We start from the raw sequence: 24,128 nt of genomic DNA on the forward strand, positions 1-24,128 counted from the left end.
ACGGAAAATCTCGGGCTTAACGAAAAGAGCAACTTTTTTTAGCCCGTACGAAGGTCGGGCTTAACGGCAAGGAGGTTAAACAACATGACTTATCATTCCTTGCAGCATACAAATAATGCATGTTCTCCAACTATTAATATTAATCAAATTTAGGACATGCTGGTAATCACTTCCGTTGGAACAATTGTTATGCAGCAGCACTAGTTTATGTGCACTGTAGTTTTCATTTATTACAAATAGTATGTAAAAGTGCAACCTCAGGTTCTAATGCTGAAAGCTGTCCATGTGTTAGCTAAGCATCTTCAAAGGATACCAAAGGGAAGGGAGGTTATGGTGGGGCTTCAAGTACCTAGCATTTAGCCACCTGAAACCCCGAAGAATGTGAAATTTTGACACGCTTCAAAAGAAAGACATTCTGAGGTCAGTAGCGCTATTTTGTTTTATCATTTTAAGATTTATTGTACTTTAAACTTGTTAAAAGCAGTTTTCCAGAAGTATTACTATTATTGGACTAATCACACAAATGTAGCATCTAGTTTGACCTGAAATTTGTCTTGCTTGTTTATTTTAGTCCTAGCTACAGCTAAACTTGTCCAGAAAAGTCAATTACAATGTAAAACTACATAAGCACGACCTAACTACTAAAGCACTTGTAATTTCTTTAATGTTAATAAACTATTCATGCAATTCCCACATCTCTACTACAATACAGAATTAGAACTCAACATCTCTTTTTGCTGCAGTATTTAAACTTCTTGGGTTACTAACCCACCTCCAGCCTGCACATTGGCCAATAAAGGAGCATAGCTCCACTGCTCATGTCCTTCTTGGTATACCCTTCCCCTATAACAAAATATGCCATAGCAGCCTTAATACAGCATCTAATAGAAATGTGTCTCTTTATATTATTCTTTACAGAATGGATTATATTAGGTGTCTGGGATTATTCAGGAGGCATAGATATGATTTGTGTGGTATTTTAGATAATTGTTTTAATTTGCTTACTGCTTTGTTTGGAACAAATAGTATATTCTGACTTGCACACAGACACATTTGCTTTGTGCTTGATGCTGTCATTTATTTTAAAATTCTTTGCAAAAAATCAACTATCCTTTCATAATATAAAAGAAATGATTGTTGTTCCTGTAGAAGAACTTTGAGAAGACCAAAAATAAAACAATTGGTATGCAGCAGCACTAGTTTATGTGCACTGTAGTTTTCATTTATTACAAATAGTATGTAAAAGTAGACTAATTATCAATAGTCAGTTAAACATAATTAGATGCCATAAACTGAGTAATTTACAGACACATATTTCTTAATCCTGCCGAGGGAGAAACGCATTGAGAAAGAATAACTGGTTTAGCAGTATATACAATACTCTCCTTGGTCAACAACGGGCCAGATACAATTCAGGGGGTATAGATGACTATATATGTATGAGGTCATTTTTTTTTTAATCAGGAAACCATTATTAAGAGGTTGAATTAGAACCCAAATTGTTATTCGCTGTGAGCACTTACATATGGGGTGCAGGTTAAGAATGAACCCGCCTTTTCATCACACAATATTTTGCAGCACTTTCCAGCCGTTTGAGCACATGCACAGCTGCTCTGGTTTGAAAAAGAATCAGCATGTCCACGTGACAGCTGGAGGCAGGGAGCAGTCCCTAGCACCCACGGAAGCCCCTATTCATTCTCTATGGTTAGTACCCATCACTTATTATATTGCAAGATGTTTGGCTTATTTTTATTAATTGACTGTATTATTATTTACCAAAAGGTGTTTGAGGTTTGATGCCTCACTTCTGTTCTAATATTATAAATGTTATTTTGTGGCAAATACCGAAGACAGACATAGCCTGCCCACTTTTTGGCTTCAGGATGTTCTGCAATATCAAGCCCTTTCCTCCCCAGCCTTAGTGTTCCTGTTCCACCTCTTTCATTTACTGGAGGCTCAGTTCACATGTAGGAGGTCTTACACAAACTGTGCATTAATGCTGCAGGATACCATTTACATATACATTACTTGTCAGTTATAAATCCTCTATTCTAATATTCATGCCATTTTCTAAAGGTTATAAGAATGAAGAATACAACTATATTCATTTGTTTGCGTAATTTATGCATAACTATTGCTACATTTATCAATATTCATGTTTGTACAAAAGCAAGTAGCATACCTTTTAACTTTTTAAATAAGATTGTTAAAAAATAGATAAGACGCAGCACTGACTGTTTTATTACACAACTAGATCATAGGATGCAGAATCTGTTCTTTTATCTGGTCTGGCCAGGCTGCATGTCTGATCAGTAAAACATGAGAATGATTCTTGATGAAATACTAAAATAGACTTTTGATGTAAAAACATGGCAGCATCTGGGCTTCACTTTTCTCAATAAGATAAATAAAAGACAGTGGTAGCAATATATATCTCATGAAGTAATGACAAAAACTCAGATATTCTAGCCCCTAGCTACTTAGTATAATGCTTCATGTGTGTACCACAAAGTTTTTCACCCAAATTGATCTGTATTCATCTGGTTTTACGAGAAAAACACATTGTGCTATGTACAGGATTCTTTAGTGTAATATACAATTATACTAGGAACATCTGGATAGCCTTGGAATAAATTCTATAGAATGTCTTAAACACCTACAAATTGCAGCAAATCCCTTAAGCATAGCAAATATATTTACTAAGTAATCTGCTAGCAATTTTGGAAATGGTCAAAGGCATTTCTTGGAAATAATCATATCTGCATGGTAATTTGAACAGTAAGCTTTTGCATTTGAATTCGTACATTTTCATGGGTCACTGAGGCATGTTGGCTATAATACTTTTTTTTTTATAAATCAGTCCTTATGTGCTAACAAACACATCTACTTATATAGCTCGATATGTCCTAATTTAACATTTTCTGTAATCTTTTCCCCTGTCTATAATGGCCACAGTGGAATTATAAATTCCAGGACGCGCTTTTGACCTCCTCTATTAATTACAACTTTTATTTAAAAGCCTATCAGCAGAAAAAATCTACATTCCATCCCCTCCAACCCATGTAATCTATTTTATTAGTTTCTCTTAGTTTAATCTATTTTATGTTGTTCTGCAAGATATACTCTTTTACAGGCAAACATGATTTTGACACTTGACAAATCTATGCTATCTTTTTACTCTACAGTCCTATCTTTTAAGTTTTAAAAATGTTTATTATCTTGTGTTCATGTGCACTAAAAATAATAAAACCTGAATATACACTTGTAAAATGTAAAATACTTTTTATGCCTACAAACCTTGAAGTGCCCCTTTCGTCTACAGAATAACCATGGAAATCCCTAAGCTCAACAGTTCATAGGGTGATTTTTTACCTTCTTAGCTGAATTTAGCATATGTATATTAGAAGTCTGTCTGTGCCTGAGGTGAAAACAGAATCTATGGGCCTGATTTATTAAAGCTATCCAAGAATGAAGAAGATAGGCTCTCATGGGTGAAGGAGGATGATCCAGCAAACCTGGAATGGGCTATCCAGGAGTGAAAACATTTTTTTAAGAAATCCAATCGAGGTTTTCTTGATTATCCATGTCATCCCATGACCTCACCTATCTTATCCAGCCTGGGAGAGCTTTAATATGTGAAGGCAACTGGCGATATTTGCTATTGCTTACTAGTGGCTGACATTTGTTCTATCATACTATAGGTGCCATAGCAAAGGAGGGAGCAGGGCGGAAAAACACTGCTATTGCCAGCTTATTTCCGGGGAACAATAGTGATTAGACATTTCATATTCCGCACCCACAAGAAAAGCTTGCCAATAGTGTCTGCTTGTTCTAAAAATAAATTACTGAATTGGATGATGCTTATGTCTGAAATGAAATGTTGCAGCAGAACCCTGAAAGCATTCTTTTGATTAGGACATTTAAATAATCACTGGTAATGCAGGTGAGATAAAATAATAGAGAATCAGAGATATGAAAATGATTCAATTCAGGACTGCCCTAATCTGGTAATACTTTTTGTTTGAGAACATTGTATCATTATTATAAAATGGGCTGAAATTATCACAATAAAATGCATTAGCAATAGAAGCCTCAATACTGTAAGGTAGATAAACAGATTATGTGCTTTGTAAATAAGCATAGTCATTTCAAAGTGTAAATAACAGCTAAGTTTAAGTTTTTTTAAGTTTTATAAGTTTATACTGCATACTCTGTCATTGAATATTAAATGTGTAACACTGTTATATATCTTAACTGGATTTCTCTAAGCAGTCAGTAGAAATGACTAAAGTAAATGTCAATATAAATGTCAATCTATGACTATGAATGGCCATATTATGGCACATTTGTCCCAATTCATTTTTCTTAATTTGGCAACGTGAACAAGATATCCGCTCAATAACATTTAGTTACCATATTGATTATCGATGTTAATCCATCTCGTGTATATGGATATCCAGATACCAAGGCAACATCTTCCTACAATACAACTGCAGCAGATATCGGGTCATGATGACTTTATATGCAGCCTTGCAAAGACCAGAAAAAGTCATAAATATACACCAGACACACATGCTGACCTGATAAAACTGAAGTTGCTAGATACATTAAAAAAAAAAAAAATCACTTTTTTACGAAATGATCAATAAAGTCCTCATTACCTGGGAAATGTGTTTGTATTCACAAGCCGTACACTGAGGAAAATCAATGGGAGTATTTTTTAAAGGTCATTCTATCACAAAATCTGATTTCAGTTTTGTGAATATGCTGCCTGGTAGATTCACCCCTTAAATTTCTAGGTTCATAAATCATGAGTGCCTTTAGCTGGCCATTGCTATCAATTAATGGCCAATAATGCATTACCCAGCGTATTGTCAGAACATATTGTCTTCTGTGTGAACTTCTAACCAAAACATTAGCATTCTAGGCGCATTCCTTTTTAGTGTAAGTGTAGTGTAAGAGACACCATGAACCAAGTAAAGTTCCAGCGCTAGGGGTACACATTATTAATTGGCCAATGCTTTCAAGTGAGATATTGGTCCCCTCTATGTATGTGTGAATAATTCCTTAATAGAATTTTATTTACAATGGTAGAAATATTACATATGTCCAAGACTCTACTATTAGGTGAGTTTATTTCACATACAAGCTTTGGGCTGAAAGGCAATGTATAATGGGTATGTTTTCTTTCTTTCTTCAGTATGAGAAACTTTTAAATTTATAATTAACAATTCCTTATGTGTTTGTTGGATAAAGCGTTGTAAAAAAAAGCTTCTTGTTCACAGTCACCCATCTCCCCACCTACTCCATTTAGATTCCCCACAGAGTTTCAATTAAGGAAACAGTCTAACACCAAACATATTTTCATCTACAAATTCCATTATGTTCTGCAAATACAGTGTCATAGGTGCACTCTGGATAAATGTTTACTATAAAACTACAATAGACGAAGATATAAAACAAAAAGTAAAAACAAGTACATAAATTAATAAATGAAACAAATTATTTAAGTTTGCTTTTAGGCGGCTGTAACTGCAGAAAAAATTACCCAACAAGCAGAAGTATATTAGTGAGATTAGTGAATAAGGGGTATGGATCCTTGACTTGCCATAATGGCTAGATGCCTCTGTGTAAAATCTGAATAAAGCCTCTTATAAGCAGGGCATGTATAGGACATGGAAAACATGAGTCTGAATGTGTCAGTCAAACAATTTCCACAATTTCCAGGATGTTGGTCGACTTTTTTGTAAATGTTTATTCTTATTTTACTATAAGAAATAAAGTAACATTTTCACTGTGAAATTCTCATTTGGAGGAACCAGGTACACTTGTCACTGCAGCTTGCAATGATCATTATGAGAATAGGTTGGGCATTCTGACATGTATAATAAGCTGTTCATTTGAGGGTCAGACAAGGAACTAAAAGCTTGAATTTAAATGTGAAAGCACCCAACCATACAAATAGATAACCTAAGTAAAATATGAAACAACAGCATGTGCCCTCCATTTTCAGAGCACTTTCAGTCATTACATACACAAAACTCTACGTCCCATAACAATTCCTTTGTCAATCTGCAATGCCTAGCTGGCATAGTGCCAGCACCTTGACCTAATTTTCATCATTCACCTGGTGCTTGTCCATCTGTTGTCAATGATCTGGCACATTAAGGTCAAGAATACTTATGCAAACAGCTCCTTTTTCTGAACAATCGGGAGAGGTAACATTGACTTCTTAACTCATTATATACCAGAGAGATTTACCGCATGCTCCAAAAAGGAGTATCAACTATATTACAATATATTTTTACCTCTTTATTACAACCAATTTTTACCATATAACCCATAATCTATGTCAATTTTTCTCATGTACTCCCTAACCAGAATATAACTACTTTTTCCAAAAAAAAGTTGGGGTGTTGTTGTGTAGAGTGGTAAACCAGTTCAAACAGAATGTAATTTTTTGGAAATCATTCAAACCCTAAATTTGATGAAAAGATGAAAATAGTACAAAAACAATATATCATATGTTAAATAGGGGAAAATATATCATTTTATTTAAAAAAAATATATATTGTAAGAACATCCCAAAGAGGCTAGACTGAGTCTCCCAAAACTAAAGATGGTGAAGAATACACCAAATTGTGAAAGAGTCCGTGGTCAATTAAATTAAAAGTCAAATAAAAAGATAACAGGTAGGATTTTTTTACTGCACAGGTGACCTATCTTACCTCTGTTTAACTACCTGTTCATAATCTTTTTTTGAACAAATATTGGCATATGCTGGATGAACCTATTCAGTTTACTAATATAACGTTGATCAGTTAAGATGGTCCAAGCCACACCAACAGTGAAAGAGGATGCTAGTGACATAGTCGTTATATAGTTTTATGTTAGGTTACTAAAATCCCACTTTAGGAAAACCTTTCATTATAACCTCAAAAGATTTAAAGAGGTACATGATTCGGACTTAATCCAGAAAAAATGTTGCTGCCACTGGGCTCCTCCAGCTTATACATTTGCAGTAAACATTTATCCATGCTTTCTATGCAATTAGGCTCTTGAAATATTTTTAATTAATTTAGCTTGTTTTATTTAATACAAGTCCTTACTAAGCATTCAACATTACACAATAGTTTTAGTTCTCCAGACATGAGCCCCTCCTGATCCTTGAAGAACCCTTAGGGCTATACATTTAGACAATGCACAGGGTCACTTTAACCCTTAAACTAAACCCTTCCCCACCATTCAACTTAACATGTATGTAAACCCAAAAAATTACCTTCTCCAATTTTTTCCCCTTTTGATGTGCATAAAGCATAATGGGTTATGGATGTGATGATGGGGAAATAGATAAGGAAAGACCTGGGTTTCTTTTGTAATGCACTACAACTAAAATCAGCAGGGCTGACAACACTTTGATCTTGGATTTGGTAATCAGAGCCAACAGTATACTGTACTGACATGTACTTGCAGCATGTTTAAAATATGATTTTTTTTGCCATACTTTTTCTTTTTACCCTGACACGTTCAGCATAATCACTTCATCCTTAAGAGAAAGACAGGCCGTTTCACAAAGTGTAGAGTTGCATGAACCAGAACAAGCGAGTACTGTATTTTCGAAAATAAATTATTTATTGTTATTTATTTCTGTTCCTAATTGTATTTCAAGATCTCTTCTGGGCAGAAATAAACCCTAAAGAAAAATGATCAGAGAAGAGCATGCTCATTAAAATTCTCAGTGGTTCCCCTTGTGCCCAATAGAGGGAGGAAAACTTAAATCGGCCTCATTCATGCTGGATTATGTCTTGTCCTCCTCTACAGTCTGAAGGCACACAGAATGTTCCTTGCCCCAGAAAGTTTCTTTAAATCACAGTGGAGATGCGGCCTTCCCAAACCTTGCCTGTAGTATTGCATCAAATGAGAATTATGACCTTACCAAAATGGGATTTCCTGATTAATTTTTTGGGCAAATAAGAATTTGCATCCTGCAGTTTGCTGGCTGCTTTGGTGAGCTACCCAGGAAACAGATGGCTTCATCTGAACATCAACTCCTACCTACATAGCAAAACCTACACATGAAGTCCAAGGATCAGGTTATCAAGTTATCAAAATGCATTAAAGTTCCCTTTTAAGTTCCCACAGCAGGAATGTAAAACGAGAGTAAGGATATTTTCCATCAAGGCAATGCTACGCATTCTAAATGTATTTTCTCTGGACAGAATGCAGGTTAGAGCAAAGACAGCTAATATGAATTATTGTTATTATTATTATCTTAAATTTCTAAGTTTCCAGCATAACATGTTGTATTGCACAATAAACAGGCAAGCTCATTTGAAACATATAATAACAAGGTCCTTTCTGACAGTGTATTGGAAGTTTAGCTGGCAGCTGTCATAAGTATGTGGAACAGTAACTAAAAACTGTACCCTGGCTTTTCTGCAGCTGGAAGTATCAGGGAGATTATTCTCTATTACACTAAAGGTCTGATATAACTTACAAATGTAAATTAAATTAATTGGCCTATGTATAAAATATAAAAGAACCCTTTCATTCTGTGCTCATCTACCGGCAAATAATGAAGTTCGCAACATTATAATAACCAATAGTTAAGAAATGTAGTTGTCAAGATATTACTTACCACTAAAGCAACCTCTTGGGAAAGTAAGGAGAAATAGACAAGATAGAAGGAAACCGAACTTCATCCTATAAAGAAACAAAATATGTGAATATAGTATTAGGCAAATGTCTAACTATATTTTACTTTTAGCCATGACTAAAAACATTTACATTTATAAAATTGTTTTCATCTAGTGAAAATGCAATAAACAGTGAAAGAGTTATTATTTTTAAGCCTTCCCCTATTTAAATAAAAAAGGCCTTTAATCTGCAGTGAAATGTATTGTTTTACAATTTAAATTTGTACATACCAAACTGGTAAAATCCAGCTGCATAGCTTAGGGGTCTATTTATGAAGCAGTGAATCTGACATTCACTGAAACAATCTCTTGTGGAGAATCTTCCAGGTCCATGTGTTGTAATGACAACCACCAGGGAATGTTTCAGTTACATTTAGTGTTATTTTTCCACTCCCAGTATCAGAATAAGACAAAGTGACATCCTTGACCACTATCTTTTGACTGGACACTAAAGGAGCAGCAGCAAACCAATGAGTCCCCAACACTTTGCATGCTCCTTGTCTCCAGGAAATACATACTTATTACTTCCTTGTGTTGCCGCAGCTTCTCCCAATTTGTGACCAGCTGTACAGGGTGGTATAGGCAGATAATAGCAAGACAAATTCAGGTAATTACACAACATATATTTAAGATACAGTCCATGATTTGTAATTATTACATAACTGGGGTTGATCTGATAGAAAGAAGTAGAGCATGAAGTGAAGCTAACTAAAAATGATTTTTTAAAAGAATACCCATATATATTGAAACCTTAACAAAAATAAAAAAAATGCTTGCACATAAATAAGGTGAAGATCTGTTGACTATACAATCCCTAAGACTATGGGAGCAAAACCCTTGCTTCTCTGTGTTTTCCTTGTTAGGTAATATTGGCAAAATACATTTTACATAGCATCCCTCTTAGGCACATACTATTTATGCAGGAATCTTAGTACCCAAGTGCAAGAATCTATACAGCTTTGACATTTAATTCCAAGGAATGGACAGATTTAAAATTCGGACACATAGTGGATATTCATCATCCAATGCCATCAAGTTTAGCAACTTCAGGTCACATATCCAGTGCCTCTGGATTTCAGATGGCTTTATAAGACATCTATGTTACATCTGTTATCAAGAGAAAGTTCATATGGTCACATTGCAAAATTCATGACTGGCCTTTTATTATTCTTATCTGTCAAGAAACAAAATCAACTGTTTTAACAAAGGCATTGTCATTTTTAATTGTGTGCCCCTTCTCTACCCTCTCATCCTAAATTTGTGTCATTTCCAACTACAATATTTTCTATATACTTACTCCAAAGAATGTACTTGACTTTAAATCTTGTGTTCAAGGAATCTGCTGATATGCTTTTGTGAAGTATGTTGGAGAATCTAAGAAAACATAGTTTGCATTGTATGGCTCAAAGCTTGTTGCTGTATTTGTGTACTATGCCTATACTGTGTATATCCGCACAATATTGCAAAAACTGCTGCCACAGTATAATGGCTTTAAATGTCTTTTTTCATTATATGGTGAGCTATTTAACTGATCAAATGTGCATATCAGGTGTTGGGGCATCTAATATGTTTATCTTTTTTCAGGTTACCAATTCATTAGATTATACTTGAGTATAAACCAATTTTGCTGTGTACTCATGTAACATGTGTTTGTTACGTTTGTTACAACAATAATGCACAAAAGATCATTAGGAGCAAGTGACCCATCCCAACCAACTTAGAAGTATAAAATTCTTTACCCTGGAAAAACAATATACAGATTATACACTTGTGATCTTAATCTGATTCCCCTTTAAAATGTTTTATAAATAATGCTCCATGGGTGTATTTACTGTATTTGCATTAGCTGTTTTTCACAATTTTCTTTAAATTACGGTTTGGGATGTTAAGCAGTAAAAGCCACATTTTGTGCCCAATGTTTATACTTCAGAAAAAGTATTTTCAAGTTTATATTAGGTGCCTTGGTTTATATTCAGATTGATTTATATTTTAGTATTTATGATACTAAAAGAAGACAATGGATAATGGCCTTAAATTAATACCTTGCCTTTAGATATGCCCCCTTTTTAAAGTCAATTACTAACAATTTAAAACCAGATAGCTTGGGCACCTGGTAGGTGCAGATAACATTAAAATCTCAGACCCTGTCCACGCTGTTATGCTGCATTAGTGTGTGTTGTGGGAAGACAATTGATTCATTTGAATGCATAGCACGCAAAAACAGCTGCATGCATCAATTTTGAAAGTGCAACTCAAGGAAATAAACATTAGTCTGTTGTGCATTAGTTTGTGTGTCAATTCACTTTGTATTAAGGCAGCATTTTATTGCATGTTACAGTGCCATAGGCATAACATACATGTTTATTCAGCATGATGGCGTGCAACAGTCCTGATTTGCAGTACCGTTTTAAATATCAACCACAAAAAAGCAATATTTTCAATACCTATAGAAACATCTATGATATCCAATCCTATTTCTATTCTTCAAAACAAAAAACAAAAATGTTTTAAGGTGTATGCATCGTTAGAAAGCAGACAGCAGTTTTGATTCGCAGAGTTCATCTGCACAGCTTTGTATAATTACATTCCATGCCCTGGAGGGCCAGGGCCAAATACCCATGAGATACCACAAAGGATTCACACTAATTCCAGCCCTAATATAGGTCACTACTTTTGGTTACAGAAAATAGGAGTGCGGAAACATGTAGCGTTTCTCCATAGCCGCAGGATAACAGTTAATGGAACCCTTATCAGTAAGATAGATGTCCTTTTTCCAGGGATGAGATATGACAAACTTGCCTTGGTTTGTTTATCTCCTAGTGCAGGCTCTTTTCTATACCTGACAAAAAGAAACTAGCATTTCTTTCATGTCCTTTTCCAATTGTTCAATAAACATAAAAACAATTCTGTACACAAGTTTCTGAAATTCTGCACTGTGGAGAATTTAAAGTGTTTCTGGCATGAAGAAAAAAAACTATTCTAAAACTATAATGTGCCTTGATCTCACATCTGTTTAGGCAGATAGAATTTATAAACTTAAGCTATGTCAAGCTTCTGAGTGGAGCCCGCACCTTGGCAAAGAGTTCATGTGATATGTCATGTAAACAATCCCATACTCCACAGACAGTTGCAGTATTGTTTGTGTGTTTCTAGCATTCACTGGCATTTTCCATTATACAGCTCATAATGTACTATTTATCTTATTTATTACCCAGCAAATGTCTCCCTCTCTGCATATTAACCACATAATTGCTGGACATATCTATGTATCATAGAAATGAGCTTCATATTACAAACCCAGTATGGAATAATGAGCTGTTTTCCAATCAAGACAGTAAAGCCCTTGAAATTTAGACAGATATAGGATTGGAGTTTCATAAGTAACATAAATGTGTATCTTAAAAGGCATGCTAGAAATTTGCTCAGCTTTGTCCCAATACTTTTTTTTTACAGTTTTTTTTATCTTGTTTAAAACTATACACTATCAAAGGCAGATTACAGACCTGATAAAAAAAAAAGAAGTAGGGCAAAGACAGACACAATCATCGAGGGAAAAGAGACAGATGTTTACACCTAGTAACAATACCCATTATTGTTTCCGCTATACCACATATGTGGCAATGCAGGGATGTTGCGGAGGTGCATAAGGCAAAAGAAAAGATACATTAGAGCCTACTGTACTCCTGTGAACAAACTTTGAGGACAGATTATTATGGTGCATTTCCTTATGTGTTTACATGCTTTATATGAAGAATGGACATTCATTTTAAAAGAAGCGGTTAGCATTTCCAGCAAGGTTTTAGCATGCCTACACCACCACAACTTACAGATGGTTCAAATTTGTGAGTTGTTTTACACCAATATGCATGTGCATTGTGGTGCACCATATAGATAAAATGAGAAGTTATTCAACATGGATAGCAGTACAATGCATCACACACAGACATTATTAGTGCATTATTGTAAGGCAATACTATCATTATTCTTGCTCAGTTCATTGCATTGTCAGCAAATCCTACATATTACACAATTTACATGCTATGCAAGTCCAAAAAAACACAGCAAAATTATCCGAGCTATACAAAAAAAGTAAAAGGTAGACATCTAAATGATTCCAAGATATTACTTGAGCCACTTTTTTTAAAATCACATATATTAGTAACCTGAAAATACATTTAAACTCTAAAGTTTCAAAGAAGATTTAACCTTAAAAAATATTGTACATATAAGCTATACCTATTTCAGCTTTCACCTTTATATTTGCTGAAATTGAATGTAAGGTTAAACAGATAGTTGCCTTTTTAAACATGCATTTAATTAAAATAAAATCTGGTGATGCTGCCATGAAAATCTTTGTTTAGCCAATTGCTGCTAGAACGTGACAACTGTGTTGTCAACCTGTTACATGGGGTCTTGATTGGGAGTACAAGTAGCTGTGCTGACCCTCCGTGTAAAGGTATGGATCAACACTGCCGATATTAGTAAAATGATTAGATCTGGAGCAATGATGTCGGAACCAATTTTGTAAGACATTAAGTGGCTGAGGATGGAGATGATCAGCAAAGATGCAAAAAGAATAAAAAAAGTGAAAACTCACGTTATATGACATATTTTTAGAAGGTTCAAAATCTAACATATCACCAATGCTCACAGCCACGAAACCAATATCACACAACTAAAAATCTGGCCTCCTATATTTGAGGTACAAATCTTTAGCCTCCAAACCTCTATCTACTGAAACATTAAATACATCATTTAAATATACCGGCCCTACTACAGCTCCTAAGGCCCATGTCCAAAAAAATGTCTCTAAGATACATCATGGAGGAAGTTACCTAGTGTCGCCAAGGTTTCTAGATATACCAGCAAGTCAGTATTCCCACTTGTTTTTGTATTATTCTCTAATAAATGGTTTAGGACTAAAAAAAAAACCATTTATAAAAAATACATTTTTTGAGCTAGATACTTTATGCAATAATGCATATGATCATTTCATACTTAGAATTTAATGCAAGAAGGCAGAGCACAAAAGAATAATCCTAAAGGACTTCAGACAAGTATTTGCTGTTAGGTAAATGCATGTAAAGTGCACATGTACTGCTTGCTGGTAATTTATCTCTCAAAAAGAGATCACAGTACAATAAACATAAAAGATTCACCTTCCTTTCTCTGCGCAAGCTTGGCAACATCCTGGTTCAGGCACCGGGGAAGCATCTACACACAACAGTTTAATTCCTGGTAACTGTGCAGTAAATCTGTATAATCTGGGCTGTGTGCATACGAGTTGTCTCACACTTCATGAATGGCTAGTTTGGCCTTTATCAACATTGTAAACATGAGGGAACCCCTGGAAATAACCATCAGGCCTTCATTGAACCTGGCTTTAAAATACTATATCTATTACTATATCCATAGCTCTCAGTACATTTAATGTGGTAGACAGTGGGAAGAATATCTCCTACACTGTTGGCTAGTAGAAAGAATGTCCCCTTTAAAGATAGCCAGATAAAGTTACCATGTTACAGTGTCTGTGATTACTGGAGAAGAGAGTGAGAGGAAATGCTTCTTGCTGTACACATCAAATGTGTAGGTTATGATAAAAAGTACAGAAATTCATGTATACAGTCCCGCAGAGTTACTGAAAGATTGGCTTTGCCTTTTCTGTTAGAACTTCATTTTAATAAAGTGTCCAAAATGCTGTCTTCTTACATAATCAATAAATATTTGCCATGGATGGATGCAACATGTATGAAATGTTTATATAATAACATATATTAAAAGAAAGAGAAGAAAATTAAAAAAATAAAAACCTAAAAATGTTTAATAAAGGTGATCATTATTGTTTTCCTTCAATCGTCTCTTATCACACTGGCGGAATCCCAGACAGAAAACGTTAGTACTTTTCTAAAGCACAACAACCGTTTATACTGTTTACCCAAGGCAAGGACAAGGGAGAAAATGCAAATCACAAAATTGTACATTAAATACCTTACGTGTTGCCCCTACGAAGCAAAAATTATATGTAACATTAAATTTTTTTTACTGACATATGTCTAAATGAAACTAAACTGCTGACGGTGAGCCCGGTGGAACAAGCCTCTGAGATTAGAATAGCGCCATTGATTTTTTTGTCAAACAACTCATCCTGCACCTAGTGTGCAGATTCACTTAAGTCCACCAAAATATAAAGAAAATGTCAAAATGGGTACAAAGAGTACCCAGATTTTAGATGCAAAATTAGTATTGAGCCAATTCTTTATTATACACTCATCTACCTTCTTTATAAACAAATACCGTATTTATTCGAGTATAACGCGCAAAAAATTAACTCGAGAAGAATGGGAACAACTCTTTAGTGTATCTGATGATGAATCTGACTTTGAAGCATTTTAAATAAATATTGTTACTGGTAATTTTATTTCGGTATTGTGTTATACCAGTTTACGTTGTCAATAAATGATTTTTATCATGGCTGCACGTGTTCAACAATGTTGTCAATTACAATGCTTGGTGTGAAACAAAATTTTATACCGATTTTTAATCGAAAATTAGGGGTGCGCGTTATACACGAGTGCGCGTTATACTCGAATAAATACGGTAATAAAATTGGTGCAGCACTTCTGTAATAAGGGGAAAGTTTTAATACAAGGTGAGTATATATGATATAAAACATCTTCCAGTTTGCAGTTGAATTTTTTCAAAATTCAAAAAATCTAATTTGATACAGGCCTTTACATGAAGCCTTAGGACGGGTGTGTACAGGTTGTTTTTAGGAAGATAACTGCAGACATCCAAGGACAGGGTAAAAACAGAAAACAAACTTGGAGTCCAAGAACCTTTTTTGAGTTAACAAAATTAAACTAAAAAAGGATTTGTTGATTTGCCATTACAAAGCTAGCAATAACACCCTCAAAAGCAACAAATGTGGGTCACCAATGTTGCAATGGTGTTGCTAGATCTATTTACTGCAAAGTCAGTTCTGCACACGCTCAAAAACTGCACTACAAATTCTAATTATAACCTGCAAGATGGTCCATACAACATCAAATAAACCATTACACAAGTTGAAGGGGCCCAGTATCCGAGCTTCAACTTGGCCTACAAGGTTTTGTGTTACGAAATAAAAGTATTTGTGGACACCATGTGGAAGATGTAATCAGGACTATAGGCTACGTCTAGAACTATACTAAGGTGACCGGATCTAAGGTGACAAACTATTTAACTGCAACAATAAAGAAAACATATCTTTACTAAAAGCAGCCTCTGACAGTTCATGTTTTTGTCTGATATATTATTCCAATCACTGTACAAATGAAGCTTCCATATTGACAGACCTAAACAATAATCAATATCTGTTCCCATGCATTTAATCAGGTACAGTGCATGGCTTATTTTCTGTCAACTGTAGCAGCTGAAGATGAGCTTGTCAAAGCAGTCTGACAGATATATAGCACATGAAATTGTGCTGTCCCTTCATAAAAAGGGGGCATTTTTCACCTCTGCACATATCTAAGTGTCAGAAGGCTAGATAAAGGTTTGTAAAGATCTAAGTATATCCCATCTGATTTATCGACATATGAAAACTGTACTTGTTATCAATTTACTCTGCTGTATTTCAATGACATTTCCAAGCATCATTATCCTGATGAAAACTGTCAGCCTGTATATCACCACACTGCTATATATTTGTATATATTCAGTACCTTTATTTAGTTTATAGTGCGAGTGAGTCGATTCCATTACCATACAGTAATAAATGCAAAAGTGTATATCAGTATGAGAAATACACTGGGGAGTGGAAAAGCATCACCTAACCAAGAACAATCAGTTTAAAATTGAAAAGAAATGCAGTTTGTCCATGCTATCAAATGAAGTTTTATGTAAAGTAATACTGCATGCAGACTGAGCATACCGTTTATTCTAGCTAGCATTATTCTGCTAGCATTCCGGACACAACTGAAACAAGTAAATTACTCAGGAGGGATCCAAACACAGGTCCTAATTTCTACATATTTTAGGTAAGCGTCACATCTCTGTCCTGATGGCACCCACACTGGGAACTAGTTTAGATTGGTGGCTAACATGCACATGTATACAAAGCATTTATGAAAAATAGCTGAGGATGTCAAATGTTTATGATCTGTTTGCTGTATTTTGTGAAACCATTATGCATTGCAAAACTGTCACCTTCCAAAGTTAATCTTTGATCATGTGTCACTGAATCACAAATTAGTGATTTCAGTGTCTAATGATATTAGGTCTGGATGAAACAAGAAATTAAAATGCAGTTTCCTTTTTTTCTTACAAAAAAACGAAACAAAAATAGTGGCCTAAAACATCCCAATAAACTGGAATTACACTTAACGCTATGGTTTGGCCATCTAACAGGGAATTATTAACACAGTTTATTCTGACAATAAAATCAATAATTTCAAGTATCCCAAGCATTCAATTTCTGAGCAAAAACAGCAGGTCACTTCCACAGAAGATCCTACATGTCGCATGAGGATCAAAATATTGATAGGCATACTCTGTAAACGCCTACTTCTAATTACTAAACTATATTAATGGTATTATCAAGAAGTTGGGACTATAAATAAGAGCTTTTGCATGGTAACACTCTGCAATGAATGAAAAAGCTGGCCTGGCCAAATAGCACCACCAGTGCCAAAGCACATTCTCCGAGTTGCAAAATCATTTTTAGGAAGAGTAGAATGACAAAGATGGCAACGTTCCGCAGCGGAACAGAGATAGGCAAGTGTTGTGGGTTAAGTTCTGCTTTAATGCAGAAGGGACATACTTAATGCCTGTTCAAAATCTTTTTCTGGTACTCCAGTGCAAGATGCTGGGATACGCTGAACATGCAGAGGAGTTATGTCAACCTGGCCAGACAAATAAAGATGGCCAAAGATCAAGAACTCGAAAAGAAGATCAGGTAAAGATGGCAGACAAATTTATTTTATTGCAAAAGGGACATTGCCTGCAGCAATAAAGGACCTTCCTTGGTTGCAATGTTCTTTTGTTTTTAAGATATAGTTCTGCTTTAGGATTTCACATTCATAAAGTGCAAAAGGATATAGAATGATCAGGTTAGGCATTGTCTGGCAAAACAATTATTACTAAGGGGTGAACTGAGGTAGTCTAAAGGTTTAATTATAGGAGAATGGAGGACCAAAGCAGCATTCAGTATTACCCAGTAGCTAACTTTTTATAAATCAGTCTTGAAATATAACAAAAAAAATAATTACTTTCGAATATACTTTCGAATAACATAAATGTCTTGAAATAAGATTCAAGACATTTATGTTATATGATCCAATTTCTGCAAGTGTGAATGTAAGAGGCTGTATAAATCCAAATTTTGACTCTAGAGGTGAGTAGTATAAATCACACCTAATTTTTCCCTTTAAAAGAAAAAAAAAAGTCCACGAAAGAGGTAAAAAAAAAAGGTATCTTAGTTTCCGCAGATAGAAGATATGCAAATTAGTTGTAGCTGCATCTGAAACCGTTTGGAAAATTCAAATAACTTTTTACTTTATCTGTTTACCTGAGTAACCAGAGGGTATGTTTAGGCATTGAGGAAAAATATGGGATCCTGACAAACACTTAGCTTAAGGACAAAATGGTTATTTTATTTTTTTTAGTTACTTTAAAATAATTGCACATGAACTACATAAATCATGTAGGCCAAAGGCAATTATTAAACAATATAGTCCGGCATTTTTCTTTCAAGCTCCCTGAGAAGCTGCATATTTAGGCACGAACTGTCGTGGCACTTTATTACAAGGCAGCAGAATTATATACAGTATACACAGCGGTTCTTCTAACTAAAATTAGAAGATTCGTTTAAAAAGCGCCCTTGTGTTCTCTCTGCGGAATGAGGTAATGCAATGCCATGGTAAGAAACTTGAGATTTTCCAATTCCTGCAATTCTTTTTAAAGCTGTTTAGACACTTTAAACGAACCTAATTTGACCTAGCCATTTGTTTCTGTAAATGGTGTGTCAGTGGCTGCTTACAAACTCACTCAGCGTAACACCTTACTATGCATGTTCTTTCTGCTTAAAGCTCTGAGACATCTTTAATGATGACAATGGTATTTCAATTTAGAAACTCCTGGCAATGTAAAAAATTCAGTTAAAGAAACACTGTGGTTTGGTATAATTAAAATTAGCATACCTGTTGACTCCTACTTCTCCTCACTGCTCATTGTTGCTGTACTCAGGGTCATAGATAGAAAGTACTGGGTCTCATAGCAAAAGTTTGGACAGGGTCTCACCCTGTATTTGCATAACACAGGTCATGGAAGACAGTTTGGCAGCCTGGTACCAAAGTATCACTACCTGGCCATAAATCTGTTTTTACAGAAACCACCATGTGCTTTGGAAGCTTGTCTTTGCTGCCAAATGGTAAATGTTCCGTATGTAGGTTGCCAGACTTTAATATGAACTGTGTAATTTCCCTAATGGATGATCAACGCAGAATTGTATGCAGCAATAATTAGATATTCATATGGGGATATACCATATATTATAAAAACAAATAGAACGTGACACATTACACAAAAAATATCAAATGATATAGAATATGTGAATGTATTGACACTTTGTATTAAATATACTGAGGCCTATGAAAACCAAATGACCCTTACAATGTATTGTATTGTCCTGTTTAATCTATTTAAATACTTTGATTGTAAAACTCACTGATCCTGCTCAACTGTTTATAGCACTAAATGCTCTTGTTAATAATGAGTTTTTAAATCGCAAGGCATCAAGCATAACAGTGACCTGGTAAAAGAAATGTGCATGAAATCTATGATGGATGCTTGTATGATTCTGAGGCACATACACACTTTGTAACTCAGAGTTTTATGTTTAAGATAATTTTACTATGGACAATAAAAGCAAAGAACACTAAATTCAAGTTGTACAAAACAAAATGTTGTTTAATGACTAATGTCTAATAATTATGCTTGGTTTGTGGAGTAGTGAATTAACTGGGATACTGTTCATTTATTTTTAAACACAATGCATTTTAAATACTGCAACATCAGTTTTGGCAAGAGATAGTTATACAGTCACTTGGCAACTGTGATCAAGTATTAAGGAAGCTTGGGACTGACAACCAACCCTGCAAAATCTACTGAACTGAGCAAAACAAGGTGTGTTTTAGGTACCCACCAAAATAACTTTATTATAAGCTTTCCCTAGCCAAGCTAGAAATAAGGTTTTAATTTTTGGCCTATAAATTACCATTTCCTGAAATAATAAATTCAGGTCTACACACACACATACACACACACACACGTGTAAGGAGCTGTAGAATCAATCTCCATAAAAATGTCTCTAGAAGACCCTCTATGTCATGAGATGAATGTAGACCCTAAAGTGGTTTAAAGAACTACCCCTAGGTTGCAGCTCTCAGTTACACTCAACCTGGTCACAGCTAACAACAAGAAGAAACAAAGTACACATTTAGCAGGCAGGATTGTGATCAAACAGACAAATGGTTGGGGTTTGTAGAAAACAAGGGCCTATGGAAAACAGGCAAAAAACTTTTAACAAGAATCTGTGCTGAAAAAAGGTCTTGAGCACAGGAGCCGGAGAACAAATACTTAGAGACGTATTTACAAAGGCAACTCTAAGGTGCACTAAGCTGTCATATTAGGCTGGAACTATGTCGCAAGTCATTCATATGTTTTTTGCCAACTAATCAATCCTACATCACTGGAAGGAACCCTATCCACCAGTTTGATTGATTTGATTAATACAGGTTTCAATTTAGTATATAAAGCCAGATCATGTCCATCTAAGTTCACTACAACTTGGGGCTGGATAATAGGGATACAACTATTGTATATTAAGTGTGCTCTAATATAAAATATTATATATATTTATTATATATTATATATAATTATTGGATTCCTAATGGTTTGATGTAATCTCTAACAAACTAAAAAGAATGTAAAGGTGGGGTTTACAAGTTGAGTAAATGAGTGTTCTTGGCTATACTTCTCCAGCTCATAGTTAGTGTTTTTATATCACTTTCAATGCCTAAAATCGATAAAATAAATGACCTTTAAAAAAAATTGCTCCGCTGATCCTAACCCCAAATTGTCTAGCAGTACTTCTTTCTAGGAAGAAACCTTCAGACACTCAAAGATCTGTGGCAGTTTTTCAGAGTTTTATAAAGAAGTCAGAATTAAAAAGGGGACCCTGGTACAAATCAGCAGAGACTTAGCAACATGAACAAATGCGGATAGTTCTAAAGACAGCAAATAGGTATAGTGGGACACACAAACATCAAATTGAAGTCAACAATTCGTGAATAGGCTGGAATAACCACACAGTATTTGTTGGAGAGCCAATTGCGATATCTGCTCGCTAATATAATTGTCCTGGTTAAAGCAATATGCATTACATTTTGTTAAGATTTTCATTTTGTTCTTTCCAAAATGTGCCATTAGATAAGTCAATCTTTATGTTTTATTTGAGGACACCACAATTCATGACATTCTTTACTATCTAATCCAAATGTTTTATAGTAAAGCTACTGTGGATATACTCCAGCACCAGATAGTGCCAACAATAAACCATTTCTAGTCTGTACGTGTGTTAGATTTTGTTCATAGTGTCAGATATCATTCCCTAGTCACCATACAACTGATATTCATTACTTGCTGCTATGCAATTAACCATTCTTAATATAAAGCAGTCAGTGTTGTTTTAACAAAATGTGGGGCCAAAGGTGAATTAAACAAGGGGGTAACAAAGTCAGCGTCAGCGATAACAACATGGGTTACACAAGGCAGCAGACAGCTCTCATTTCTAAATGCAGTGATCCTCCTGATCTCCCCTTCTCCCACACTTGCTGGTCTTACCCTTCTCTTGGCGCACACAGCTCTGTCCCCTGGGCTTCTTTCCTGCCCTCATCCTAGGTTCTTTACAGTTCTATAGGATGAGGTTTGAATCTGAATGCATTTATTTAGGCTATCTTCTCATTCCTGTGCTCTTACTGGCTGGCTAAAAGAACAACCACCCAAGGAAAACGGGGGAGGAACCAAAAATGCCTAATTGTTTAACTGCCCAACACCATTTTGTTAGCCCATGGCTGGTACAAATACACAGCCATATCATTTGGGTTTCCCAAAGAAACCTCCTCACTCACCTTGCCCCTCAGATTCCCTTGAAAGTAAGTATTCTTACAACATCATTCCTGTCAACTATACTATCCAGTGTAGGCTAGAGGAATTAGGTGGACTTGTGAAAACAAAGACATCAAAGGCTTGTACAATAATTGTAGCATAAAACCTAATTTGTACAGTCTTCAAAAAATAGTAAATTTGAGCACAGCCATAGGTTTTATCGTAACTTTCACACTTTTTATTTATTCACCTACTTTTCAGAAACCATGACAGTCCACACAACCCAGTAGGGTTAGTAACTAGGCTGTTTTTGTGTTGGTTTGCCATTGTTTTTATGATAATTGTTTCCAGATAGATAACTGGATGTTACTTTCACATGTTGTCATGCCTAAAGGTTTACCATGGTAAACTCTTGAAATGGCGGACCAATTAAGGAATAGTTCTCCTTTTTCATCAGACGCCAGTAAAAAAATTAATCAAAGGATTACTTGCAATGTCATAATTGTTTTTACACTGCACAATGTAGGGCACACACACAAATAATTGGTCAACATCAGAGTTTAAATTCCACATACAGTTAGCAACATATTTGGTAGTTTTCAACTAAACTTTAGTAATCATTGAGTGTTTTGTCTCTTTGGGGTTATGGCTAAAATGATCTAATGACATGCTTTTAGAAGATGATGAAAGTAAAACAAAATCAAAGAGGCGCCTTCTCTTTTAGCAGAGTCTCTATTATTGTGGAGCTAGCAGAAGGCTACACAACCTTACTGCAAAGAGAAAGGACCTTCACACCTAGAGGTTCCAATAAATATGTTCGAGTGCTATCGCAAACTTACCTTATGTGACAACCCTAGAAAATCACAGTGGTTCCCTAATAACTACTTTAGAAAAACAAGTACATTGTTCATTGCATGATAATGGTGGTAACTGCTGGTATTACTATGTAACTAGCCAAAAAGGGACAGCAAGTAGGTCCAATACAGGTAGCATTTAAACCAGAAACAGAAAAATGTAAAAATGGCAAAGTACTTTTATTTGTATTCTATTTTTATCGGACGACTCAGAAAGCCATTCTATCTAACTTAATTTAAATGTCAAGGACCATTTTTTATAAATAATTTCCATTCACCTGTTTTCAAAGGCACTGCTCTTTTGTCAATCGGATAATTTTCTTATAGGTGATTTATATAACAAAGTAAGCTTGAAAAACCTACAATTTAAGACAAACCATAAAGTGCATGTCCTTTTTGTTAAACAAAATTAACTCCTCATACAAAAAAAATCTTTGTGTTAACTATGTGAACTAATTATATGGAAGCCATGAAGGCCTCTATGTATGTGTTTGGCTTTAGTCACAATATTATGAACGAGTGGATCTGGTTGGAAGTGAGTCAGCACCATAAATACCAACAAGTATAAATTACAATGTCACAGAATTCAATAAACAACATGGATGCTTTGCATTTAGAACACCACTGGTTTGTTCTAAAAGTCAAAAAATAAAGTTAAAAAAATAATTTGTAATATTGCAATTAATTTTCTTATAGTAATTGCTCAATTCATTATCTCTTTATACAATATTATTGTACATATCTTCTTCCTAAAGACACATTTTATTTTTGGTATACTAATATGGGGTTTGGCGGGCATATTACATAAGGTTCAGTTTTCAGCTATATGACACATGTTAACACAACTGGAAGTTTATATTCAATGATGATGGCTTAGAATTTACCAAATATGGTATGCCCAATCTAGGAGGTCAATTTATAAAGCAGTGAAACTGTCATTCACTGAAACATTTCTTGGTAGAGAGTAATCTAGGTACATGTGTTTTAATGGCAGTAACAGATTCCCACTAAGGTAATTTTCAGGGAACGTCAGATTAACTGCTTTATAAATAGACCTCTAAGAGTATTTAACAGGAAACAAAACTGAATCTTAAAATTATACAAACACAGTTATCAAAATAAAAATAATATAAATTCTTCTGCATGAATTTCCCTTTCTTACTCTTAGATACTAGTGGTGCTACAACTTGGTGACAACAGCAGCTGGCTGGATACTCTGTATTTGTCAGTGACACCCTAAGCTCCACAACAAGAATATATTATTTTACGTTAAAATTCTGCTAATACTAAAACATTTGTTCAACAGTTGTTTAAATACATGAATAATTCGAAGAATAAATACGCTCTATTAACAATCTGGTGTAGACTTGTCTTCTGTAATTCTCGTCTGAAGGAAATGTGCTTTTCTTTCTGCTCAATGTACATTTTTTAG

At 34.9% G+C, this 24,128-nt stretch overlaps 1 protein-coding gene across 3 annotated transcripts in view; it reads right to left on the bottom strand.

Moving 5' to 3' along the window:
• The window catches only part of IL1RAP (interleukin 1 receptor accessory protein), a 104,003-nt gene that overhangs the window by 41,214 nt on the left and 38,661 nt on the right, over positions 1-24,128 (bottom strand). For all 3 annotated transcript variants that reach the window (XM_072408234.1, XM_072408235.1, XM_072408236.1), the window contains exon 2: positions 8,639-8,703. In XM_072408234.1, the coding sequence (XP_072264335.1) occupies positions 8,639-8,702 (64 nt within the window). In that variant the 5' untranslated portion in view covers position 8,703. The remainder of the gene's footprint in view (positions 1-8,638; positions 8,704-24,128) is intronic.

The sequence above is a fragment of the Pyxicephalus adspersus genome, chromosome 4 (assembly GCF_032062135.1).
Source record: "Pyxicephalus adspersus chromosome 4, UCB_Pads_2.0, whole genome shotgun sequence".
In the NCBI taxonomy this organism is placed as follows: domain Eukaryota; kingdom Metazoa; phylum Chordata; class Amphibia; order Anura; family Pyxicephalidae; genus Pyxicephalus; species Pyxicephalus adspersus.